The 21,079-nt window shown below is 40.1% G+C and overlaps 1 protein-coding gene and 1 long non-coding RNA gene across 2 annotated transcripts in view; one reads left to right on the top strand and one right to left on the bottom strand.

Moving 5' to 3' along the window:
• The window catches only part of LOC306805698, a 30,152-nt gene extending 15,991 nt beyond the window's left edge, over window positions 1–14,161 (bottom strand). Inside the window, exon 1 of the long non-coding RNA XR_013775270.1 lies at window positions 13,765–14,161. This is a non-coding gene — a long non-coding RNA (uncharacterized lncRNA). The remainder of the gene's footprint in view (window positions 1–13,764) is intronic.
• On the top strand, window positions 4,031–20,320 carry EPHX4 (epoxide hydrolase 4). The gene is made up of 7 exons (XM_079313737.1): window positions 4,031–4,662; window positions 7,565–7,650; window positions 10,601–10,758; window positions 12,767–12,895; window positions 14,825–14,928; window positions 15,860–16,008; window positions 19,397–20,320. Exons 1-7 carry the CDS (start codon window positions 4,420–4,422, stop codon window positions 19,629–19,631), a joined length of 1,104 nt encoding a protein of 367 aa, XP_079169863.1. The 5' UTR covers window positions 4,031–4,419; the 3' UTR covers window positions 19,632–20,320.
• The last annotated feature ends 759 nt before the right edge of the window (window positions 20,321–21,079 follow it).

Raw genomic sequence — 21,079 nt, 5'->3', positions numbered from 1 at the left:
GGTCTTTCAGGTATCAGGCTGATGAGGTTAGTACTAGTTCTACTATATTTATTCAGTTAAGCAGTTGTGGATCTTCCAATTCTGCCATTGCTAGGATGGTATTATTTCATTCAATAGCACAATATGACAGTCATTCAGACTAGGCCAGCACTCTTTGGCATGTCTAGGGGTGTCCTGGCCTGTTTGGGAGATTTGAGGACTTGGAGGACAGGGATTTGGGATGAAAGGTGGATTGTAATGTAAAGTGGTGCTGTTAGGATGTCTTTCATATCCACATCAAAAGTGACCTGCCTTTTGTAGTTTGTTAAGAGTTATCTGTCCTGCAATAAAATACTGCAGTTCACATCCAGGACTCTCTACCTTGCTATCACTTGGATGTACTTTCTCTCTGGGTTAATGCAAGCTCAAGAGCTCTTCCTTTGGAAATAGAAGGTGACAGAGGGAAGGGCAAGAATTCCTTCTGAGCATTTCATCCACTGGATACAGGTGTATTGGCATTCCTGGTATGAACTGGTGCTTTTGTCCCTTCAAAAACTAATTCCAGCTTCCATGACTCTATGCTGTCATGGAATGGCTTAAAGTCACAATGTCAGTGCTGCTAATGCTAATCTGATAAACCCTTTATTTGCAACCTCCAAGTCACTTGGAGAGGATAATCCTCTCAATCATATAATCAAATAATCAGTTCCTGTCTCCAGACAGAAGGCTGGATCCAGAGGTAAGGGAGATGGCTTCCAAATGTGAGTAACAAGCCTCTAAGGACTGTTTGCTCAAAGCCAGAATATACTCAAAGACACAGAAATACCACTTGGGTGGATGCCCCCTGCAAACAACAAGCTGCTTAAATAAACTGTTAGTTACCTAACAGTTAAAAGGTGTACTAAGTTCCGTTCCACCATTCATTTACTTTTATCATTGGTGAAAACAGCTGCTTCAATGTGTAATTTGCCTACTTGTGTCTATGCTAGTACATTGTATCTACATATAAATGAAAGATAAGATAGTTACTACCTTTAAGAAGTTCCTCTGTTATTAATAAATGGAATATGGTATATTTCTTACTATCAACTATGAGTTGATCAGTCTGGAGGCATAGGCAGAACCATGTGCAAAGTTGTCCTCTTTTGTCTCTCAGAGAACCAGGATTAGTTGAGCTGACAAAAGATAAACAGGCAGATGGCACCTTATGGAGGGCAAAGCTCTCCACACTGTCAAAGCACGTAAGACCATCTGCCCTGGGGTTGGTTTGGCTTGGCACCCATTAAAACAATAATTTAGAGCAGAAGATGAGGAAATCAAAACATAAAGAAGACAGGAAAATAATTGTCAGAGCTCTCAATTTTTCTTATTCATATGAAATGTGGAAGACTCTAAGCTTTCTTCTGCAAAATCCTGGAAAACGTGTGGAAGGTATCTGACTCGTACAAACAGGCTTGCCACACATATGTGTACAGTGTGGTCCTAGAGTACAAAGTAAGTGTTTGTAAATAATAGAGGAATTCTACAGTTTCCTTGGAAAACAGGACTAAAACAGCTAAGACAGCACAAGTGGAGGTGCCCAGAAATCCTGCATTAGGGTATGCAGCAATTTCATTGTGCAAACACTGCTCAGAATTGCTAGGTTACCAGCACTACTTTCTACCCAGCTCTGTTACCAGATCAATATCCACTATCTGAAGATGGCATAGCTAAACTCCATAGCCAAAAGATTTGTATAATTTAGTAGTTTGATATGACTATTAAGATAGTTAGTGATGTATAAAATCAAAACAGACTTCGTTCTATTCTTGTGATAAAATTTGCTCTGCTTCTTTGTACAAGAACTATTGCATAGCTTGGCCAAATACCTTTGTATAATAAGGCACATCACGTTTCCATTTTTATTCCTTCTTGTATTCTAGATGACTATGGGAATTTTGTGATTGCTAAATCACACCTAAATCTTTCATCAAACTTTCATTGAAGGCAAGTGAAAACTTGTGGTCAGTTTCAGGATTTCAAACATGTTTCCCAATTTTTCTTAGGGGATGTTTTCCAGTAATAAATTCTGATTACTGGTTTGTTAAGAAATTTGATGGCTACCATGATATAAACAACAGCATTGGCGGTTTTGCTCCTGCCAAACTTCCTAACTTATCTAACTGGGTCGTTGGTTTACTGAGGTGCACTTCAGGGAAAATTCTGCTGCCACTTAGTCTGACATTGAGAAGTAGCAAAGGCTTCTTCCCTGCAAGAAAGGTCATTAGCACAAATTCTGATGCATAAGAAATTAGCTGTATGCTAATCCTAGGGTTGGTGGTGTGAGTAATCTGAGCACAAAGGGAAAGCTCAGCCTCGGTAGGCATGATTCATGTAATCCTACTGGAGTCTGCAGAGGTCGGTGTCTGAACTGAATCATCTGCATCTGTTCCTTCTCTTCTTGCCCAAGAGAATGAGGGAGCCTTAAACAGCCCTGCACCTCTTCCCCAGCAGACTGACAAAGCTCCTGACCTTAACTTTGTAAGACTTGTGTTCAGACAAGAAGCAGGGATCATGAACAGTGTTATTTAGCATTGGCAGCTGATGTAGGTTGCTGGTATTTCATTTGTGTTATTGCTAACAGGAAGCTTGGCAGCTTTTTACAGCTACTTGAAATGTTATCTTTAGTAATGGAAAATAAATTCATGTTATGGTTGTAACTTGTTTAAACTTTCAAATTCATAAAAAGGCATTCATTAAAAAGGCCATTCTTTATAACATTCCTTTCTGCTACTTTAGTTAATTTGATTTGATTTTTCTAAAAAAGGAAAAATTTTGACCTTGTTGAAACCGGCATTAATTCTGTCAATGCCTTCAATGGGCCTAGGATTCAACATCAGTGTCTATATTTGTAAGTCTGAATTTAGAACAAGTAGGAGAAAGCATTTGGTATGTTACAGACAAAAGTCATCTCCAAGCTGTGTTCCATGCATAGTGAAAAATTATATATATTCTGTCTGCATACATGCTTATCCAAATTTTTTAAAACTAGCTCACTGAATTACACATCTTAGAGTTAACAGATGGATGGCATCTTTGGTGCAGCTTCCACTTGCACTGCTGGACAGAGCAAAAATATTTCTTGGAAGTTAAGTTCTAATCCTACAAGAACAAGGGCCAAGCACAAATTTTGGTTTCCATTAAATTAATAAAATTTGGCAACCTCGCTCTCCTCAAATGGCAAGAAGCTGCACGTAGGCCTACACATGAGCAGTGACTCTCATGGGGCCTCCAAAAGGCTTGAACCTGCCTGTATCCTCTGGTCTGAGAAGTAAAGGATTTAGGAGTAAAGGTGAGCAGGCCATGCAGTGGGTAGAATCAGGATTTGACATGCAAGATCAATTTATTTTTTTTTGTAGTCAGCAAATACTATGTCCACATTTTGTTATCTTCTAGAGCTTATAAGCTTCTAGAGCTTATAGAGCTTAAAAATAATTTCTTACAATTCACTTTAATAACTTGCAAAATCAATTGCTTCATATAGTTACAATTGTACTTACAGTTTTGGATTATGTGAGCCATTCTAGTTTTAAATTACCCTTTACCTTACATATCAGCAGGTTAATAGGATACAGACTGGAGACTTTTCTTCTTACCCTGGCATTTGTGGCCTTGCCTAAGACAGGGAATCCTTGGTGTATGTTTGTAGTCATTTACTAATGGGCAGGCAGGGGCTTGTTCAGCCTCTATCAGACCTCAGGAGTTGAGATATCAATACAGACTAAGTTAAGTTTAGGCAATTTATCTTTTCAAGAAATAGACACTAATAGTAGCATATAATAACTAAATAGTTTACAGAATCACCTTTAAATGGGTAATAGTGAAGCGGCAGTGAAAAACTGCAGTCTTGAAAAACACAACGGTGCGAGCACCCAGCCCCATGCCTGTAGCTGTCCATCTCTGGCACGGCACAAGGTACGGGCGCTCAAGGGCGCGCTCGGAGCGTGCAGCGCGATCGCTGCCGGGGCCTGGGGCCGGCACGGCGGCGGGGCCGGCCCGCTGCTCCCAATGACATTCCGGGCGCGTTCCGATGTGTCTGGCGGCTCTGTCGGAGCGCGCAGGTGACACAGCCGCGCCCCGCCGCCCCAGGGACGGCTTCTCCCTCTTCCACCGCCAAATATCTGGGAAGCAGAGTCCTCCTTGGCCGAGCCGTGCGCGGGCGGGCGCGACCCCGGCCGCAGCGCCGCCGCCCCCGAGGCACCGCCCGGGCCCGGCGAGCCCGGGACGTGCGGGCGGCGGGCAGTGTGCCGGGTGCTGTGCCCGGCGCTGTGCCCGGCGGCGGCGCAGGGCGAGGGCCGCGGGGCGGGCGCGCCGCTCCCGGTGCCTCCGCTCGGGCGGCTCCTGGCGGCGGCGGCGCTCCGAGTCCCTCCCGGCCGGCGGGGACGGCGGCAGCGGGGCCCGATGGCGAGACCCGGCGCTGCGTGCCCTCCGCCCGCCCGCCGGGTGATGGTGGCCGCCCGGGCGCTGCTCTTCTGGGCGCTGGTTTACAGCTACTGCGGGGTGTGCGCCTGCATCGCCGGGCTGCGGCTGCTCTGGAGCATCGGCCGGCGGCCGGGCGAGACCTTCCGCTGGGTGGTGCGGGAGAACCCCCCCGCCTGCCTCAACGACCCCTCCCTGGGCACCCACTGCTACGTCCGCATCAAGGTGAGGGCGCGGGCGGGGGCAGCGGGCACCGCTGGTCGCGCAGGTACCCACCCCCGCGCTGTGCACGGCACCCCTGCCCTGCTGTGCGGGGTGCGCTGTGCATGGCACCCGTGTCTGCCCTGCTGTGTGGAGTGCGCTGTGCATGGCACCCGTGTCTGCCCTGCTGTGCGGGGTGCGCTGTGCATGGCACCCGTGTCTGCCCTGCTGTGCGGGGTGCGCTGTGCATGGCACTCCTGTCTGCCCTGCTGTCCGGGGTGCGCTGTGCATGGCACCCCTATCTGCCCTGCTGTGTGGAGTGCGCTGTGCATGGCACCCCTGCCCTGCTGTGAGGTCTGTGCTTAGCACCCCTGTCTGCCCTGCTGTGTATGGGGTGCGCTGTGCATGGCACAGCCTGCTGTGCGGGGTGGTCGGACAGCCCGCCTGCCCTGCCCTGCCCTGCCCTGCCGTGCCGTGCCGTGCCGTGCGTGCTCGCACAGCTGCGCGCCCCCAGCGCCTGCCCGCGCTGCCCCGGGAGCGGTGCCCTGAGTGGGCGGTGAGGGGTTCGTCGGCCCCGGGTCTCCCAGCCCGCCGCTCCCTGCACCGCCTCTGCTCTCTCTGCTATTTACAGCTTGCCCAGCTCGTTTCGTGCATCACTGTCACAGGGAAAACGCAGAGCAATAAGCTAATTTTTGTCTATCAGGTTGTACAGTTTAAGCCACCAGTCAATTTCTGTATTTGTCTCAGGTGATTTGCTGCTTTGCTGAATGCTCTAAATGAAGTTGTATTAGCTAGGTTTCTTTTGCAGTCATAGGTGAGCTAAGAATGCACAGCAAGTTAAGTGCTGTTTTTCATAAAAATAAGCACAAAGATCTCTGTTCCCAGGGTTCTGTACAGATGGTTTTGTGCCAGGCAGTACTAATACAAATTAGCGAACCTCCGTTTGTCATGATTTGCTTGTTTTCTTTTGCTAACATCATTAGGAGGCATGTGTGGGCTTTTTCACTCATATGACATGTTCTTTTTTTCCTGTAGCACAAAGCAGTAAGTGAACAGACTGCTGGGGAAGTGAGAGGGGTACGACAGTAATAGAAGAGCACTTGGGGGCAAATCGAAATGCTGTCAATATGACAGCATTGTCATATTGACAATGAGTTGATCACTCATTTCAGGAAACAAGAAACTCTTGCTGTTGGATAACAGCAGCTAATGGATTGCTTTCCTACACATATATCCTACAAATCCATTCAGATTTCAAGAAATCAATCAGTGTTGGAAAAGGTGGCAACATCCTATGCCTGTTCCGGGGGGTGGGAAAAAGGGAATAGCATCAACTGAAGAGGTCAAGGATGGGCTTAGTTTGGGCCATGTGATATTTAAACTGCTGCTGTACAAGTGGATATGGAATTTTCAGGAGTAAAGGGGAGTTCCTTAAAAGCAACAAATAGACTAAAATAAAAACATGGAGGGTAAATCCCAAGAGGATGCTGACTGAAAGAAGCAGCATGGAGAAGGGCTTGCCCATTACTCAATAAATGAGAAACTGTAGAAGGACACTGAGAAACTTCTACTTTTTTACAATATAAAAGGATCAAAGGCAAAGTGATCTGGACAATGATACAGAAAGTGTAATGGCCCCAAAATTTACTAGGAATTTACTTTTACCTCTAGGGACTTCAAGTTCATTGGCATCCCAGAGGTGAAATATTAGTGTAATTAGGGGCAAAATTGAGAAGAAATCCCTATTATATCCAGAGCAAGTATAAAAATTCCAAATAGTGTGCTCTCCAGAGCCCTTTCAAGAATGAGAATGTAAGTTAATGGTTCTGCAGCTCATTAGTGACTTATGAGTGTCAAGATACATCAGAGCATTTGAAACATCTTTGGCAAGAAAACCTTTTTTGTATGCATTTGTGATCCTTGCCCTGATATTAGCTCTTGATGTGCAGCAAAGGCACGGGTTTTTTTTGTTTTTTTTTTTTCAAAATAGCAGGCTCTGACATTTGTTCAGGAGCAGTACAACCCTTCTTCCTGCAGTTTCTTTCACATGACTTCTAAACAGTATTTTGTGAGCTAACTCCCAACTTCTGTGTCAGAATTCAGCAAAACCTCTAGGTCATAATCTCAGTTTATTTAAATTTTACTGGATTTGACCCTCAGTCAGTGTAAGCTTGTGTACATCCATTCACTTCAATAGCATTTCAGTGTTCAGCTTCTACAATAAGTTGCCTGCCTGTAATTCTCATAAGACCCATTTTCTTAAAAGATGCATCAGAAACTACTGACAAGGCAGGAAAAAGATTATGACATTAAAGCTTAATTTTCTGAAGTAAATCTGAAACCTAGAATGATAAAAAATCTAGCAAAAATGTCTTGCTTTCTAGTTACTTAATTTTGATTGCTTTTGGTTGTTAAGAATTCACGTGGTCCCTTATCGTGGCAGAATGCAATGTGATGGTTTTAAATAGTTGCATAATATTACCAGCTAACTGAAAGATTGGAAGTGCATTTAAAGTATACTGTGTTTTAAAGTCTTTCTGCAAAGCACATGACTGGTGTCTGTGGGAAAGCTGTGACAAGAAGCTGCATTTCCCAGTGGCTGTGCCAGGCAGGCTCTGTCAGAAGCGTTTGTGTGCTCAGGGCTGGGCTGGCACACAGGCACACAGCCTGGCAGGTATTGGAGATGGTCCTTCCTGGCAGAAGCTGTGGTGGGTGTGCAGGGTGTGGGATATTCAGCATTGCCAGGGTGTAGAGATACCTGATCTCAGAACTACAGAAGGCTTCAGCTTCAAAACTGATAATTTGGTATTTTTCTAGGTGTGATATATTATTTCTTAGAATATGGTCTGAAACCATCATCATTCTCAAATTCCCAAAATAGCAGTTCTATGCAGCAATATACACACTTGTTTTTCTCTTATTTTAGGATTCAGGGTTACGATTCCACTATGTGGCTGCTGGAGAAAGGGGCAAACCACTCATGTTGCTGCTTCATGGCTTTCCAGAATTCTGGTAAACTCCCTTCACCATTTTCTATTATACAAGAGGCTGCATAAGGTACCCAAGGATGAACATCTCTGCTTAAATATCCCCAGTGTGATCCCTTATATGTATTTATGAATACTAATGGCATGAAGTTTCAGTAGGCAATGAACCATTGAAACATTTTTTTTAACTGCATCATCTGCAAGAAATTCCTTTAGACTAACACAAACCAACCATGTTTTTTGTACTGTCAATCCATTTTTCCTGTGGTATGTACCCTTTCCTGCTAACTTTGTGAAAGAACTGCTGATTTTAAACAAATTTCCTGTTTGGACAGTACTTATGAATTCTAGCAAAGGGTGTTAAAGTAAGGATCCATTGTATTTTAAGTGCAATCTGGATTGCTCCATTTAATTAAAAATACTATACATTAATTTTTAACGGGGAGAGGAAGAACTATGAGTCCTATAGGCTATTGTGCAGCCTAATTTCAGAATGCTACTCAGGGAAAAAGGTTCTATTATTAGTTCATCACAAGATGAATGATGAATCAAACCCAATCCTAAATATTTGTTTATAACAGTGAAAAGCAGTCATGTGTCCAATGATTTAACCAAATTGCTCAGGCTGTCATTGTCAGGTTTAACTGGTGGAGCATGGCTTACAGAACTTGCATGGAGAAAACAGTTAAGGGAGTAAGGGAAGTACTGATGCCAGTAATTCACCAAGGTAAATGATCCCTTTCCTTTCCAAACTCAGCTGTGGGGCTAGAGGCCACTGCTAAAACTCTGATCTTTGAATCTGTGCTCAGGTCATGCCATGCTAAACTGACCCCAGTAGAAGAGAGGTCAGTTCTCTTCCATCAGCAATTTCCCCTAGAAGTACTAATGCCCTTGAGGGTGATGGGACACAATCACATTTATGTTAATTTAAATTTTCAAAGAAGGACATTATTATAGTAATAAATTATTATTTAAAATTATTAAAGCTGTAAACTTTGATTGAAAGGACAGTTAGATGGGCCAGTGCATATTCTATTCAAATAATATGTATATCTTGCATAAAGCAACAAAAAGAATATTATCCACAAATACAGTTCTTAATTTTAAGAAATCTTCTGTCTTCAAATGTCTCAAGTTATAAATAGCACAAATATAACCAGACAATACTAACCACTAAGAGTGATAGAGAATGTCTGAAGGTGACAGATGACTAAAGCATGTAACACACCAGAGCCAATGAGTGTTTTAAATGCATTAAGAACTTGAGAATCAATACATTGTGGAAGGTCAATAATAAAACACTTGAAATTGGACATAATGTGTTAAGGTAGTTGAGTATTTAAATGTTGTGTGTGAGCTGCTAGATGTTATAGTACTTGCCTTTTAGAAAGAATGTGATAAGAAAATCTCAAAATTGATTCAACCTTATGAACATGGAGGCATTCCCAACATTTCCAAATTCTGCTTGCAAAGCAGTTGTCCAGTAGATACATATAATTTGGGATAAAAGGGTTTATTTGAATATAAAACCTACCCATTTGATAGGTCAGACTTTTAGAGACTGATGGACTGTTGTGAAAACAGAGGATGAGAAAAGCTTGTAGACAGTTTCTGAAAACAAAAATAGTTGATTTATTTATTTGTGGGCCTGGTTCTTTCTTTACTGAAGTATATAGAATAGCTGCAACAGTTACCATGGCAAATTCAGCTTCCAAGTCATTACATAACGCCTTTAAAAAATGCATTCCTGGGGATCTCAGCTAAACCTTGTCTTAGCATTATATAGCACTGACATGAAAATGTTCTGACTGTTTTGTTTATATGAATACAGATCCATATCACTGAGTGCTCCTGTAACATTATTTAAGTTCAAAGTGCCTAATAGGCTGGAGGCAAAGGTAAAGTGGAAGAGCCCATGGTCTGATCCAGACGCTGTTTGGATTAAGATCGAATTCTGTGCATCACACCTACAACCACTGATGATCCCAAAGTTAAATATCCTTTATCTGAAATTGTTGAAACAAGCAGAAGTAAAAGCTAAATCCTAGGACAGAGGGATGCAATCACTGCTGTATATGTCCAGAAGGATCATGGTTTTCAAATGTTTTTCTATTGCAGTGTAAAATAAGGTCATGTCTGTCTTGTTACTGGCTATTCTGAAATTTATTTGATTTCAATAACAGCTGAAGGACAGGTAGTACTTGCAGAATAAGACCCACCATTTTCTTTTTATTTTTCCTTCATAAGACACATCTAGTCACTATACATAGTTACAGGGTGAGGCATAGCCCAGGCCTTTGCCTGAATTCTTGCCTTTGTATGCCTTTTGATGTATGTAATGTTATCACTCTTTTCCATGGAAACACAAGGATGAAATTCTTTGTATAGTACCAACACATTGAGAGAGCTTGCTCTGCAACATTTCTGGTACAGAGACACAGATGAAAGTGTACACAGGATAAATCCTATAAACTTCATCAAGACCATTTGTTATTTACTGGATTTCTTTCTTTGGTTTATTTAGTGTATTAAGTATCTGACATTCTTTTCCTAAATAGAAAAGAAATGCAAAACATGGCTGTCATGGAGAAGAGAGAGTTTTTCAGACCTTACTTTTTTGATGCTACTATGGCTCCAAGGATAAAACAGAATAGCTCTCCCTATGCTCTGGTTTATGCCTGCTTCCTTTGCAGCAAAGGGACTGTGCCAGACTCCAGGAATTGTTGAAAAACCCTGGCTCTGGCCATGCCCCCCTTTCTGGCAGCTGCACTTTGTTACTGGAGAATTCAAGAAGGGAGCACAAAACTACTGCAGCCACAAAGGACCATCAGCACAGCACAGAAAGGAAAAAGAATCTCATAGCAAACAAATCCATGCTAGTTTAGCCTCAGATATTTGGGTGCAAAAGCATTGAGTGCATTTTTGGTATCATACTGCTTGACCTTGTAACTCCAACTTTTTTTCCCCTTTGTTAGGTATTCTTGGCGCCATCAATTGCGGGAATTTAAAAGTGAATATCGAGTGGTGGCCCTGGATTTGAGAGGTTATGGAGAAACAGATGCTCCTCCTCACAAAGAAAATTACAAGTTAGATTGCCTGATAGCAGACATAAAGGATATTTTGGAATCTCTAGGTGCGTTAGTAGAAGAAAAACCTACTTGATTCATAAATTATTTGATTTTTAGGGAAAAAACCCACATAAATATCTAGCACTGTTTTAGTTCTTTTAAGTATATATGTATTACAGAGCTGTATAGATATAAATCTAAGGATACAAATACTTTTTGACAATTACATATGAAAAAGTATTTTCTTCTAATTACAATGTCTATGTCAGTATAAGCAATATGTAAAGATGATTTTTCTGTCATGAGTTTTGAAAAGAAATTCCTATGTGCTGTAAAATCCAGCTGTACAAACCTATGGTCTTTTTCCCTAAGAGGTCTTTCCTTCTAAACACTTGCACTTAATGGATAATATTCTGAGTTAGATTAAAGCACTTGCAGACCAAGAAATTTATATCAGATGACAGTCTTCTTGCACAAACAACATAATAAATATTGTGGGCTTTACAGAGATGATGAGAATACATCTGCTGTATTTAAATAAAAAAAAAAAAGAAAAAAAAGAGAAACAAAATAGAAAGCTGTCTAAAATACTACTCCTGCCCAACAGTCAGTTCTCAAGAGCTGAATCACTGTGTCTTACACAGCAGTGAGGGAGAATGACAGACATGCTGCTGTCTGAGCAAATACATGGAGTAAAGGTCTAGAGATGAAGTGCAAAATTCACCCCTCCAGTTCAGTTTGAAGTGTCCCTTTTTGGGTGGTAAACTGTAACCCCTTGTGAAGGGTATTTTTTCCTTCCATACCAAGAGCAATGCAAGAGATTGTCATTCTCTGAATCATTTTAATTCCCTGCATACTCTAGCAATAGTAAAACAACTTACTGCATTTCATATGAAGAAATAATAAAGCAGTGATTCAAGTTCTGAGATTTGAATTTAGGATTTGCTTTGCTTGTGATGTTTGAGAATTGGCAAAAGATTGGGCAGACAGTCCTCACAGTGTTGACATTTACCAGCCTTTGCTAGTTGTGTTAATCTCCATGGTAATGCCATGGTTATGCTTGAGAAGTGCTCTCAGCATAATTCAATTTCAGAGGGATTTTTTTTTAAAAAAAAAGCACTTCAGAGCCTTGTTATCTTTGTTTGTCCTAATCCCAAGTTAAATTCTTTTGGAGGACTTGATTATATCAAAAGTGCTGCAAAAGATTTCTGTTGAAGAGGATTTATAAGGCTCTTTGACAACTGTCCAAATTTATGTCAGAATTCTAAACGTTTTGGCTTTTGTATGTTTCATTTGTAGTCTGTGTGCTCAACATTCCAGTCCTCAATAAGGAGGGTGATACTATCTGACACTATAGTATGTTGTTTTCCAGCAGTGGCTAAAGAAAGAGTGATTAAGCTTTCAAGACACTTGGTCACTATCCTGCCCATGCCCCTTCTATTGATGAAAGAATAAATATGTGAATGTCCAGAACTTAAAAAATTGCCAACAAAACCGCTTATGGAGAAAAGCTACAGGCCTCCTAAGTATATAAACAGGAGTATTTACACATGCTGTATATATGGTTATTAAGTATAATGCCCACTTTTTGCATAATGATGGCATTGAGTGCTTAGATAACTTCTCATATTCAGAGAAATTCATCAGGAATAATTTTGTCCTGGAGGTGTTCTGGAGATTGCTCAGTCTTCTTGTCTGCAATTTCAAATTCCAAACTCCCTAAACATGGCAAGTGTATGTGTGACTGCAGACTGAACTGTCTATCTGACCCTCCACTGGCCAAGATGTGAACAGGGTGGCCATCTGCATACTGAGTGACTTAAGGGTGACACTGAAGTAGTATAGTTAAAGCTTAATGAAGTCCAGTTAAATACTTTGAAGTATGTGTAAATTTTTAAATTATAACAGCGCCCTATTTTTTCTGACTGTTAGTAATGGAAGCAATGCAGTATTAAAGTTACATTAATAAATGTGCTGGACCACCTATTTAGCCAAATAATGATTTTATAGTATGTGATAATTTCTGTGGATACTAATTCCTTTGAAATAAATGTGTCTGTGTTTATGTGGTAGGATACAACAAGTGTGTGTTAATTGGCCACGACTGGGGAGGAATGATCGCTTGGTTAGTGGCCATATGTTACCCTGAAATGGTGACTAAGCTGATTGTGGTTAATTTCCCTCATCCTTCTGTATTTACAGGTAAGTTTTACAGTGATCTTTGTTAGTCCAAAGTATCTGCATTTTGGTCATGATTGTGTTTGCTTTGAGAACCAGCAGTCTGCCTCAGATGAGCTGCCAGTACTCTGTGGCTGTCACAGTCTAGACTGTATTTTATGGAACTGTAAGATATCAAGTATTTATTTGACTTCTGCAAATAAATTTATTGTAGGAAGTGGGAATGCTTGAAAAAAAAGTTAGAGATGGTTTTTTAATCCTTGAGGGTGCACAAATTATGAAATAATTTTCCTACATGTTAATCTGTTTTGTTCCCCTTTATCAGGAAAAAATTCCCAAAGAGGGATGTATATTTTATTACACTTTGGTAAAGGCTGCACTGCATTATTAAATCTGCATAAACCTGCCTTTGTATGAATGTGAATCAGACATTAGAATTACGTCCTGATTTAGGTGACAAGTGACAATTTATGATCTGGTACAATATTCATTGGAAGAAGTCTTCCCAGGCTACTTACTAGATGCTCAGGAATATACCAGTACTTTGCTGAAGCAGGACTTGTTTCACTATTTGTTGTATAGAATTGAGTTTGTCTACTACCAAGAATTACAAAACTTTTCACAGGAGTCATATCAACATTCAGTAATGTAAAAGGAAAGTACTATATCACTAATTTTAATTTTTTCAGTTGCTGGCCTTACCCTATCTCCATTTAAAAAGTCACCCCATTTCCCCATAAATAGCTAAGAATATTTTTATTTCAATTGAATGCAAATCTGACCTTGCACCATGGGATCAGCCACACCATCCACATTTGCTGTTCTCACAGTGTTCTTGGGCGCCTTTTTAAGATACTAAGGAACATTTTTCCAGGTGGTTAATCCAGACTTACCTATGGAGAGGTCTGTTCACCACATAAGCAAGCAGGAGCTTTGTGCAGTGTTTTCAATGAGAGCAGGAGCAAAGCTGTAGAGGAGACAATTGCATTTTATTATAGTATTTGTTTGCATATTTGTTGAACTACAAAATCTGTTCTGCAGCTTTACAAATTCTCCCTACATCAAATTTATTCTACTGTGGATTAAAATAAAATGCACAGTTTGTAAACAGTACAGAAAAGTGATCAGTGCTGACAATGGTCCATCAGGAAAAATATAATTGGTAATGCAATTTAAGAATGTATAACGTATGAAAATTTAGAAAATAGCTAATACTTCAGTTTATGTTGGCTTAAAACCCATTTTTATTCACTGTCAGAATTAATATTTCAGAGATATGTCCTGTGTTGGGAATTGTAATGCAGTTTTTACTCTCCTAGTACCTGCACACATTGCATGCTTGCTTTGAGCAAGTTAGGCATTTGAATGTCAGAGTTGGCTCTCGAAACTCACTGGAGACACAGATTTACAATTTTAAATAAACCCAAAACAGTCAATGCAAGTTTGTTTTACATATATATAATTTTCTTTTGCTATATATGCTCCTATGTCTTTAAAAATGGCTGTAAAAAATCTTTAAAAAGTGACTCTATGTAACCTTGATTACAGTTCTTGAAATTGCCAAAAAGACACTCAGAAAAATTGTATACTTTTATGAACAGGAGTGATGCAGTCCTTCTGTATCTGGAAAAAAAATACTTTGGACTAGCTACAGAAATAGATCTCTAAGTGAAAACCTACCATGCAATTAACCTCTCTAGTGTTGCTGTCCTCACCTAATCTTTGGCAAACTTTTGTTTTGCTGGCTGTTTCTACTAACATTTATAAAAGAAGTGTCTTTTAATGGCCACATCATATATTTACTCCTGAAATAATAATCATCTTTTGTCACACAGCATACTTTAATATAATATTTTTAAAACATTCCTTTAAGTTTAAAAAATAGTAAGATTAACAGTAATTTTGTTTGAGCCATCAGCTTTCATTTTTAATTCATGGACATTTTTGTTTCAGAATACATTCTACGACATCCATCACAATTGATTAAATCTGGTTACTACTTCTTTTTCCAAATGCCATGGTTTCCAGAATTCATGTTTACACTAAATGATTTCAAGGTGAGCAAAATGAATGCTCTTGTTTATATATGTAACTGTGAGTAGTGGAAGAATTGCCACCTACATTGATCTCTTCTGATGTAGTTATAATTACTGGAAAAAATAGGGAGCTTTCTGATTTTTCTTCTTAAGCTTTATATAACATAGCACACAAGTACATAGAGTCCCTGAGATTAACTCTTACTTCTGCATTTCTGGGAGGTGCTCAGGGATGTACTTTTAACCAGCAGCACTGGAGTGCATTACTCCACCTGGAGAGTCAGCTGGTTTTACTTGTGCCCATACCAGTGGGGCACAGCTGGTGCCTGGGGAATTCCTGTGTGCAGTGGGACATCCTCTAATCTCTGTGCTGTAGGGCAGGCAGTGTAGGGCTCTGGGCATTGCATTGAGCCAGGTGATTAATTCTGCCTGGGAAGCCAAGGCCAAGACTTTGTATAACTTTAAATACAACAAGTAGCAGCATATAGAAAAGGATGATGCAGCTGCAGGATACACCCTCCTACACACCAAGAGCCCCGTGCAGAGCTCCCTGTGTGCACACAGGGCACAGCCAGCTGGGAGGTCAGGAATCATTCTGCCCTGTCACCTGCTGGGGTCCATCCCAAAAAAAACTGTGTGCCTGCCCTTGTCTTGCCTGTGACAGGTAGCAGGTCAGGATGCAGTAACTTGGTAATACTGGTATTTACTTGGTAATACTGGTATTATATATTTATAATTTGGTTATTCTAGAATAAGTTATACTAGAGATGTTTACCTAGTGATTTACACATACATAGCTCTCTAAAAACTTATTTGAACCATTCATTGTAATTTGAACATAAACAGATTTATAAATATGCATAAACAGATTTTAGAAAGGTGTCCTGTTGAAGGACAGAAATCACATTTTCTAGCTATCTTACATAATAGCTTTTTCTTCTTGCTTTTATAGGTTCTGAAAAGTTTATTTACCAGCCAGGCCACTGGAATTGGAAGGAAAGGCTGCAGATTAACTGCAGAGGATATTGAAGCTTATCTCTATGTCTTTTCACAACCTGGAGCATTAACAGGACCCATTAACCACTACAGAACTATTTTCAGGTTAGTATAATATTCCCAAAGGAAAATATTCTAGTGTCCCTGGAGCCCAGAAGTGTTGCTGTGGCTCCTCTCGTGCTGCTGAACCAGGGGAAAAGCCCCAGATGTGTTCCTGAAGCCTCACCAGGTCAGCACAGGGCCAGTAAAGCAGTGAGAGGCCCAGTGTGTTCTGTGAGGTGTCCACACAAGATGGCAAAACAAGCAGAGTGCACTTTTGTTTCAAAATCTAAAAAAGCAAAGACCTTTCCTCATTCACATCCTCCATGGCAATCCCAAAAATCCACTTCTAAATATTAATTTAAAAATTAACATCAATTACTTGTTTGCATTACAATTCATATGATGATAATATCTATCAAGAGCTTATTAATATATAATACTACTAGATTATATGGTGTCCAAGTATGTTACTCTCACTTGTAACTTTACAAAACTGTCTCTGGTACAATTTTATTGTGTTTAGGCTATTTCTGTTTTTCAGAAAGGTGGGAGAGGGTTTTTTTATAACTAAGCCTAAAACCTACCTTGGTTTGGGTTTTTTTATTCCTTTATTGGTCTTAGCAGACTCACTTAATAGAGTAAAACAGAAATAGCATCATAATAGGAAATACTTTTGCAAGATTAATATTTATTTTCTCAAACAGCTTTCTAATGGTTTTAACTTTCCTGAAAGGAGTTGGCTTGGCCTTAGAGACTGATATCTACCAAAACAGGGCCAGAAGGTCTTAACTCTGCATATATTCTACTTATAGCACTAACTTGAAGAATTGTATCAAGAATTGAACTTGTTTTTCTTTTACTGTCTTCAGCAGTGATAAATGTCCTGCATGCTTCTCTATAAAAGACCAGCTTCCCAACATCCTTTAAAATGACAATTCTCTTCTTTCCCTGAACTCAGGCAGTAGATGTTTGAAGTGATGAACTTTTCATTTTCCACGGTCTGAATTTACTGCCAACTTTATTGCTCTTTCTGTGCCATCCATGTCAGGAGAGCAATCAGCAGGGATTTCACTGTAAGGAAAATAGGGACCTGAGCTAGGTGCTGTTTTGTACAGGCTGAGACAGAACTGGAACGAGAAAGCAGAAAGCTACCCCCAAGCATGGCTGACGATGGGGAATAAATGAGATGATACAACACACAGATTTCCAGCGGCGCAGAGAGCAGCCCATGACATCCGCTGGGATGTCCCAGGGCCGCGGGGCTGCCTGGCCGCCCAGCGGCTCCGGCCCTGCAGCTGCTGTGCAGGAGCCCCGGGCGGGGCTGATGAGGAGCTGGGAGGCGAGAGCGCCCCGAGCGAGCCCTGCTCGTTCCATGGCCACAGCACCTCGCTTCACTGCGTGTGCAATTAACCACATGCTCCTCTGACAGCAGCGGTGACGTGCTGTGACGGCCCGATTGCTCTGGGAGTCACAGACAAATGCAAGAGTTGTGAATGTTTAATCTATTGTTTAGGCCTTTTCAGACTCAGAAAGAAAGTGTAGTATCAGTTATAAGTCAGAAAGTATCTTCACAGCTGTTAATTCCTCTGTGTGTGTTGTGTGTACGTTTGTGCATTGTTTGTTTCATTCTTCTGATGAAAGCACACCTGCAGTGACTTCAGAAAATCTTATTTAGGTGCTATCAGCCACAGGCTTTGGACTGGAACTAAAAGATCAGTCGTTCAGTTCTTGCCACCAATTCTGATGGTCACGCCTTGTGGGATAGGAATCTTTAAATATGAAAACTGGATTAGAATTTTTCCCTTTCTGTCATCTAAGTCATTAAGCATCACTTGGATGCTAATGACTTGTATTCACCATAAGTCCCAGTGGGCTGATACTGGTGACCTACGTGTTAAAGGGTTCCAGCTCACTGCTATCCACTTAGAGTTTGATTTTTCAGGGCCTAATTTTTCTGGAATGTTGTTTCCAAAGAGGTGATTAAAATAACCTACTTCCATCCATCACCAGCACATCTTTTTATAAATAGACCAGTGGTCTTTCCTTTCACTATACATTAAATACAAACACTTTGAGAATAAATCCATAAAGTTTTTCTATCATACTTGGCTAAGAGAGATAAGGTAAGAAGCTGCAACATGGATTTCTTCTGATAAACCATTTGTTTAGAAAATAGGATTAGTTCTCTTGTAGCAGTTAAATACTTCACTGTTTATGGAGAAACTGTGTAACAATGCTATATGAAGATCTGAGTCTGTTTTTCAAAGACTTTAGTATTTCATGAATTGAACTTCCCTTTCTAAATGAGAAATCTGTGCATTAATTGTTATTAAGGTGATTTCTAGAAACTTCAAGCATGATATAATTTCCCATATTCCAAACTGAACAGAAATAGTGTAGTTCATAGGCAATGAAAAGTGACAAAAAAGCCTGTAAAAAAGCCTGTAAAAAGCCTGATAGAGTTTACCTAAGTGAGGCTACAAATCTTGCAAGGCACAAAACAGTAAAGTCTACAGTAGTGAAAAAACACACGCTAATAGTGAAGAGATCTAGGATACTGGATTAAAAGGTAAAGAGATTATTCTCAATGCACTGAATCAGATCATCAGATTATCAATTTTTAAAATTGGTACTATAAATAAGCTCTGGTTCAGTGGGCAAGATCAGGTTGTTTGCAAAATGAGATTTAAATGCACTAGTAAAAAAAGCCATTTTAAGAATTTTTGTGATCAAAATGAAATTACTATCTAAAGTGATCTTTTATTAACTTTTCTTGACTTCACATGTAAGTAGAGAGGAAGAATGTCTTCGAAGTCTCAATTTCTTTGTCTTATTTTAAACTAAGACATGTCACCTTCTTTGTCTTGCTCTTTTTACAGAGCGTAGTCTCTTAACTAACTCCAAAGTTTAAAACTAGTACTTACATATGCCATAAAAGTTTATTTAGGTAATCTTTTTTAACATTAGTGGTTTAAAATAATCCTGGTTTTGCATTAATATAATAAAGATTTGTAGCTGATCAGGTGGAATCTGCTTTGAATTGTCACAGCTAGTCTGTCACTGTATCTGGCTAAAAGTAGGTAATTCAAGCTTAGATAAATATTTTAGAATCTTTGAAATGTGCTGGAATAAATTCTGATGGGTTAACGATGAAAAGTCATTCTAGCTACTTGCATCTTTCATAATGTCTCTAATATGATGTAATATTATAAAATACTCAATTTTAAATTATTGTATGAAGGAAAAATTTTAAAAATTTTACTGAAAGTTTCAGTAGGTCATTTTGGTAGAACTTGGAGTCACAATGGCTTTTTGGTATTATAAAAGATATCATGGAACCGAGAAAGTTTACAGTGAGATTCACTGCATTGACTTCAAAAGCTGTGTTGAATGAAATATGTCTTGGTTATTTTTTATTAAAATAAGACCTAACTGTGTTTTATTTTTAAAGCTGCCTACCTCTGCAGCACCATGAAGTCATCATGCCAACCCTGCTATTATGGGGAGAAAGAGATGCATTTATGGAAGTTGAGATGGCAGAAATTACAAGGATTTATGTTAAAAATCATTTCAGATTAACTATTTTGTCAGAAGCCAGTCATTGGCTCCAGCAGGATCAACCTGACATAGTGAACAAGTTGATATGGACTTTTCTTAAGGAAGAGACAAAAAGAAAAAGAGAATGACTGTTTGTACATGTTCTAAGGGGTCTAAATAAAAGCTCTTTGGATTTAAAGCCTAATTGTTATCAGGGCCATATTTCCAGCCTGCCTTCTATTATGAGCTCTGTTAGAGAAATGTGTTTTCATTGTACTGTACATTTGGACACTAATCGTACAGCTAAAAGAAGTGAGTATGAGAATATATGATACCAACATTGGTTTTACCTGTATACTTGTATTTTGCACATAAAAACACCTGCCTTAAAATACATATGTATTTGTACAGAAAATCATGGAAAGTTGCTTGGTTTTGTTTTCTCCCTTGCTTTACAGTTTTAATGTGTGGTGCCTTTTACAAATTTATAATGAAACAATAGAGTGGTGCCATACTGAAGAAAATCACAAGTTTTCATTCTAGATTTGCCTGAATTTTTTAATGTATTTTACCATTAAACAGTAATTAACTCTTTTTATCTATATTTTAGCATACTGAAGGATTGAAAATTTTCTGGGTATGTTTCTAGTCCTCAAGTGAATAATGATCTGTATCTTGTTGTATTGTTGAATGCAGCTGCTTTGCGCAATGTGTTTTTCTTTCTTGACTAAAAAATGGGAAACCTGTACACACCACATGTCTGAACAAGAACAATGAAAAATTAAGATATAACATGTATCAAATCCACCTCTGTCTAATAAAATGCAACTTACACAAATCCCTTTACTTTATCTGACTTCCTATGGAGAGATTTGTTGAAACTAAGAACCGGGTTTGAATAGCTGGTCCGGTATTCAGCCCAGACACTCTTGTAATTGTTGCTATAACTCTTGTAATTGTTGCTATAATTGTTGTAATTTCTTGAAAATAATGCCTCATTGTTGGCATTATCCTTCCTATGTCAGCAACTACTGTTCTTGTCTCCAAGAACTGCTGCCAAGTTACTGTGTTTATAGGAGGAAGAGACACAAAGGGAGTAGAATTAACTTGCATGCGATGGCAGGGGAGAAAAAACCCATATGCTTACTACAAGGGGAAAAGAAGCAAAAATATGAGATGACAGAATAGGTGTCACCTGCCTATTGGGTTTCCAAAGCCTCCCTCTCCACCTGCAGAGGAAGTGCAGTGCCCTGGAATCAAAGGTGAACAAGATTTTGCTGTGGGAGGCATCAGGGCCAGGTGAGCCTGAACCAACTGCCCACACCAGAGCAGAACAGAGCTCAGAGATACTGGGGAGTCCCAATGCAGCCCTACACCGCCCTGTGTGTCCTCTCTTTTGAGCCAGTGTCCCACTCGGGTACTCGGTGCAGTCCTTGCTCAGTGTAACCTCGCAAGGAAGGACCTGCCCAGCGTTGGCTCGTGGCTGCAGACCTGCTCTCCCCTTCTGCAAATCCCGTGAGAGTCTCCTCAGGACCATGACAATGGTGTTGAACTTGCTTCTTTCCATCCACCCCCGGACCCGCCTTTCAAGCATTTT

Source organism: Erithacus rubecula (assembly GCF_903797595.1).
Source record: "Erithacus rubecula genome assembly, chromosome: 10".
NCBI classification, from domain to species: Eukaryota; Metazoa; Chordata; class Aves; order Passeriformes; family Muscicapidae; genus Erithacus; species Erithacus rubecula.
The sequence above is the reverse complement of the archived record's forward strand: the minus strand, read 5'-3'. Positions and strand labels throughout refer to the sequence as shown.

Bases quoted from the DNA above. Each gene is read 5' to 3' on its own strand.
- EPHX4 (XM_079313737.1), top strand. From the start codon at position 4,420: ATGGCGAGACCCGGCGCTGCGTGCCCTCCGCCCGCCCGCCGGGTGATG. The intron at 14,929-15,859 runs GTGAGCAAAATG...TTGCTTTTATAG, and splicing joins TTACACTAAATGATTTCAAG to GTTCTGAAAAGTTTATTTAC. The intron at 16,009-19,396 runs GTTAGTATAATA...TTATTTTTAAAG, and splicing joins CACTACAGAACTATTTTCAG to CTGCCTACCTCTGCAGCACC.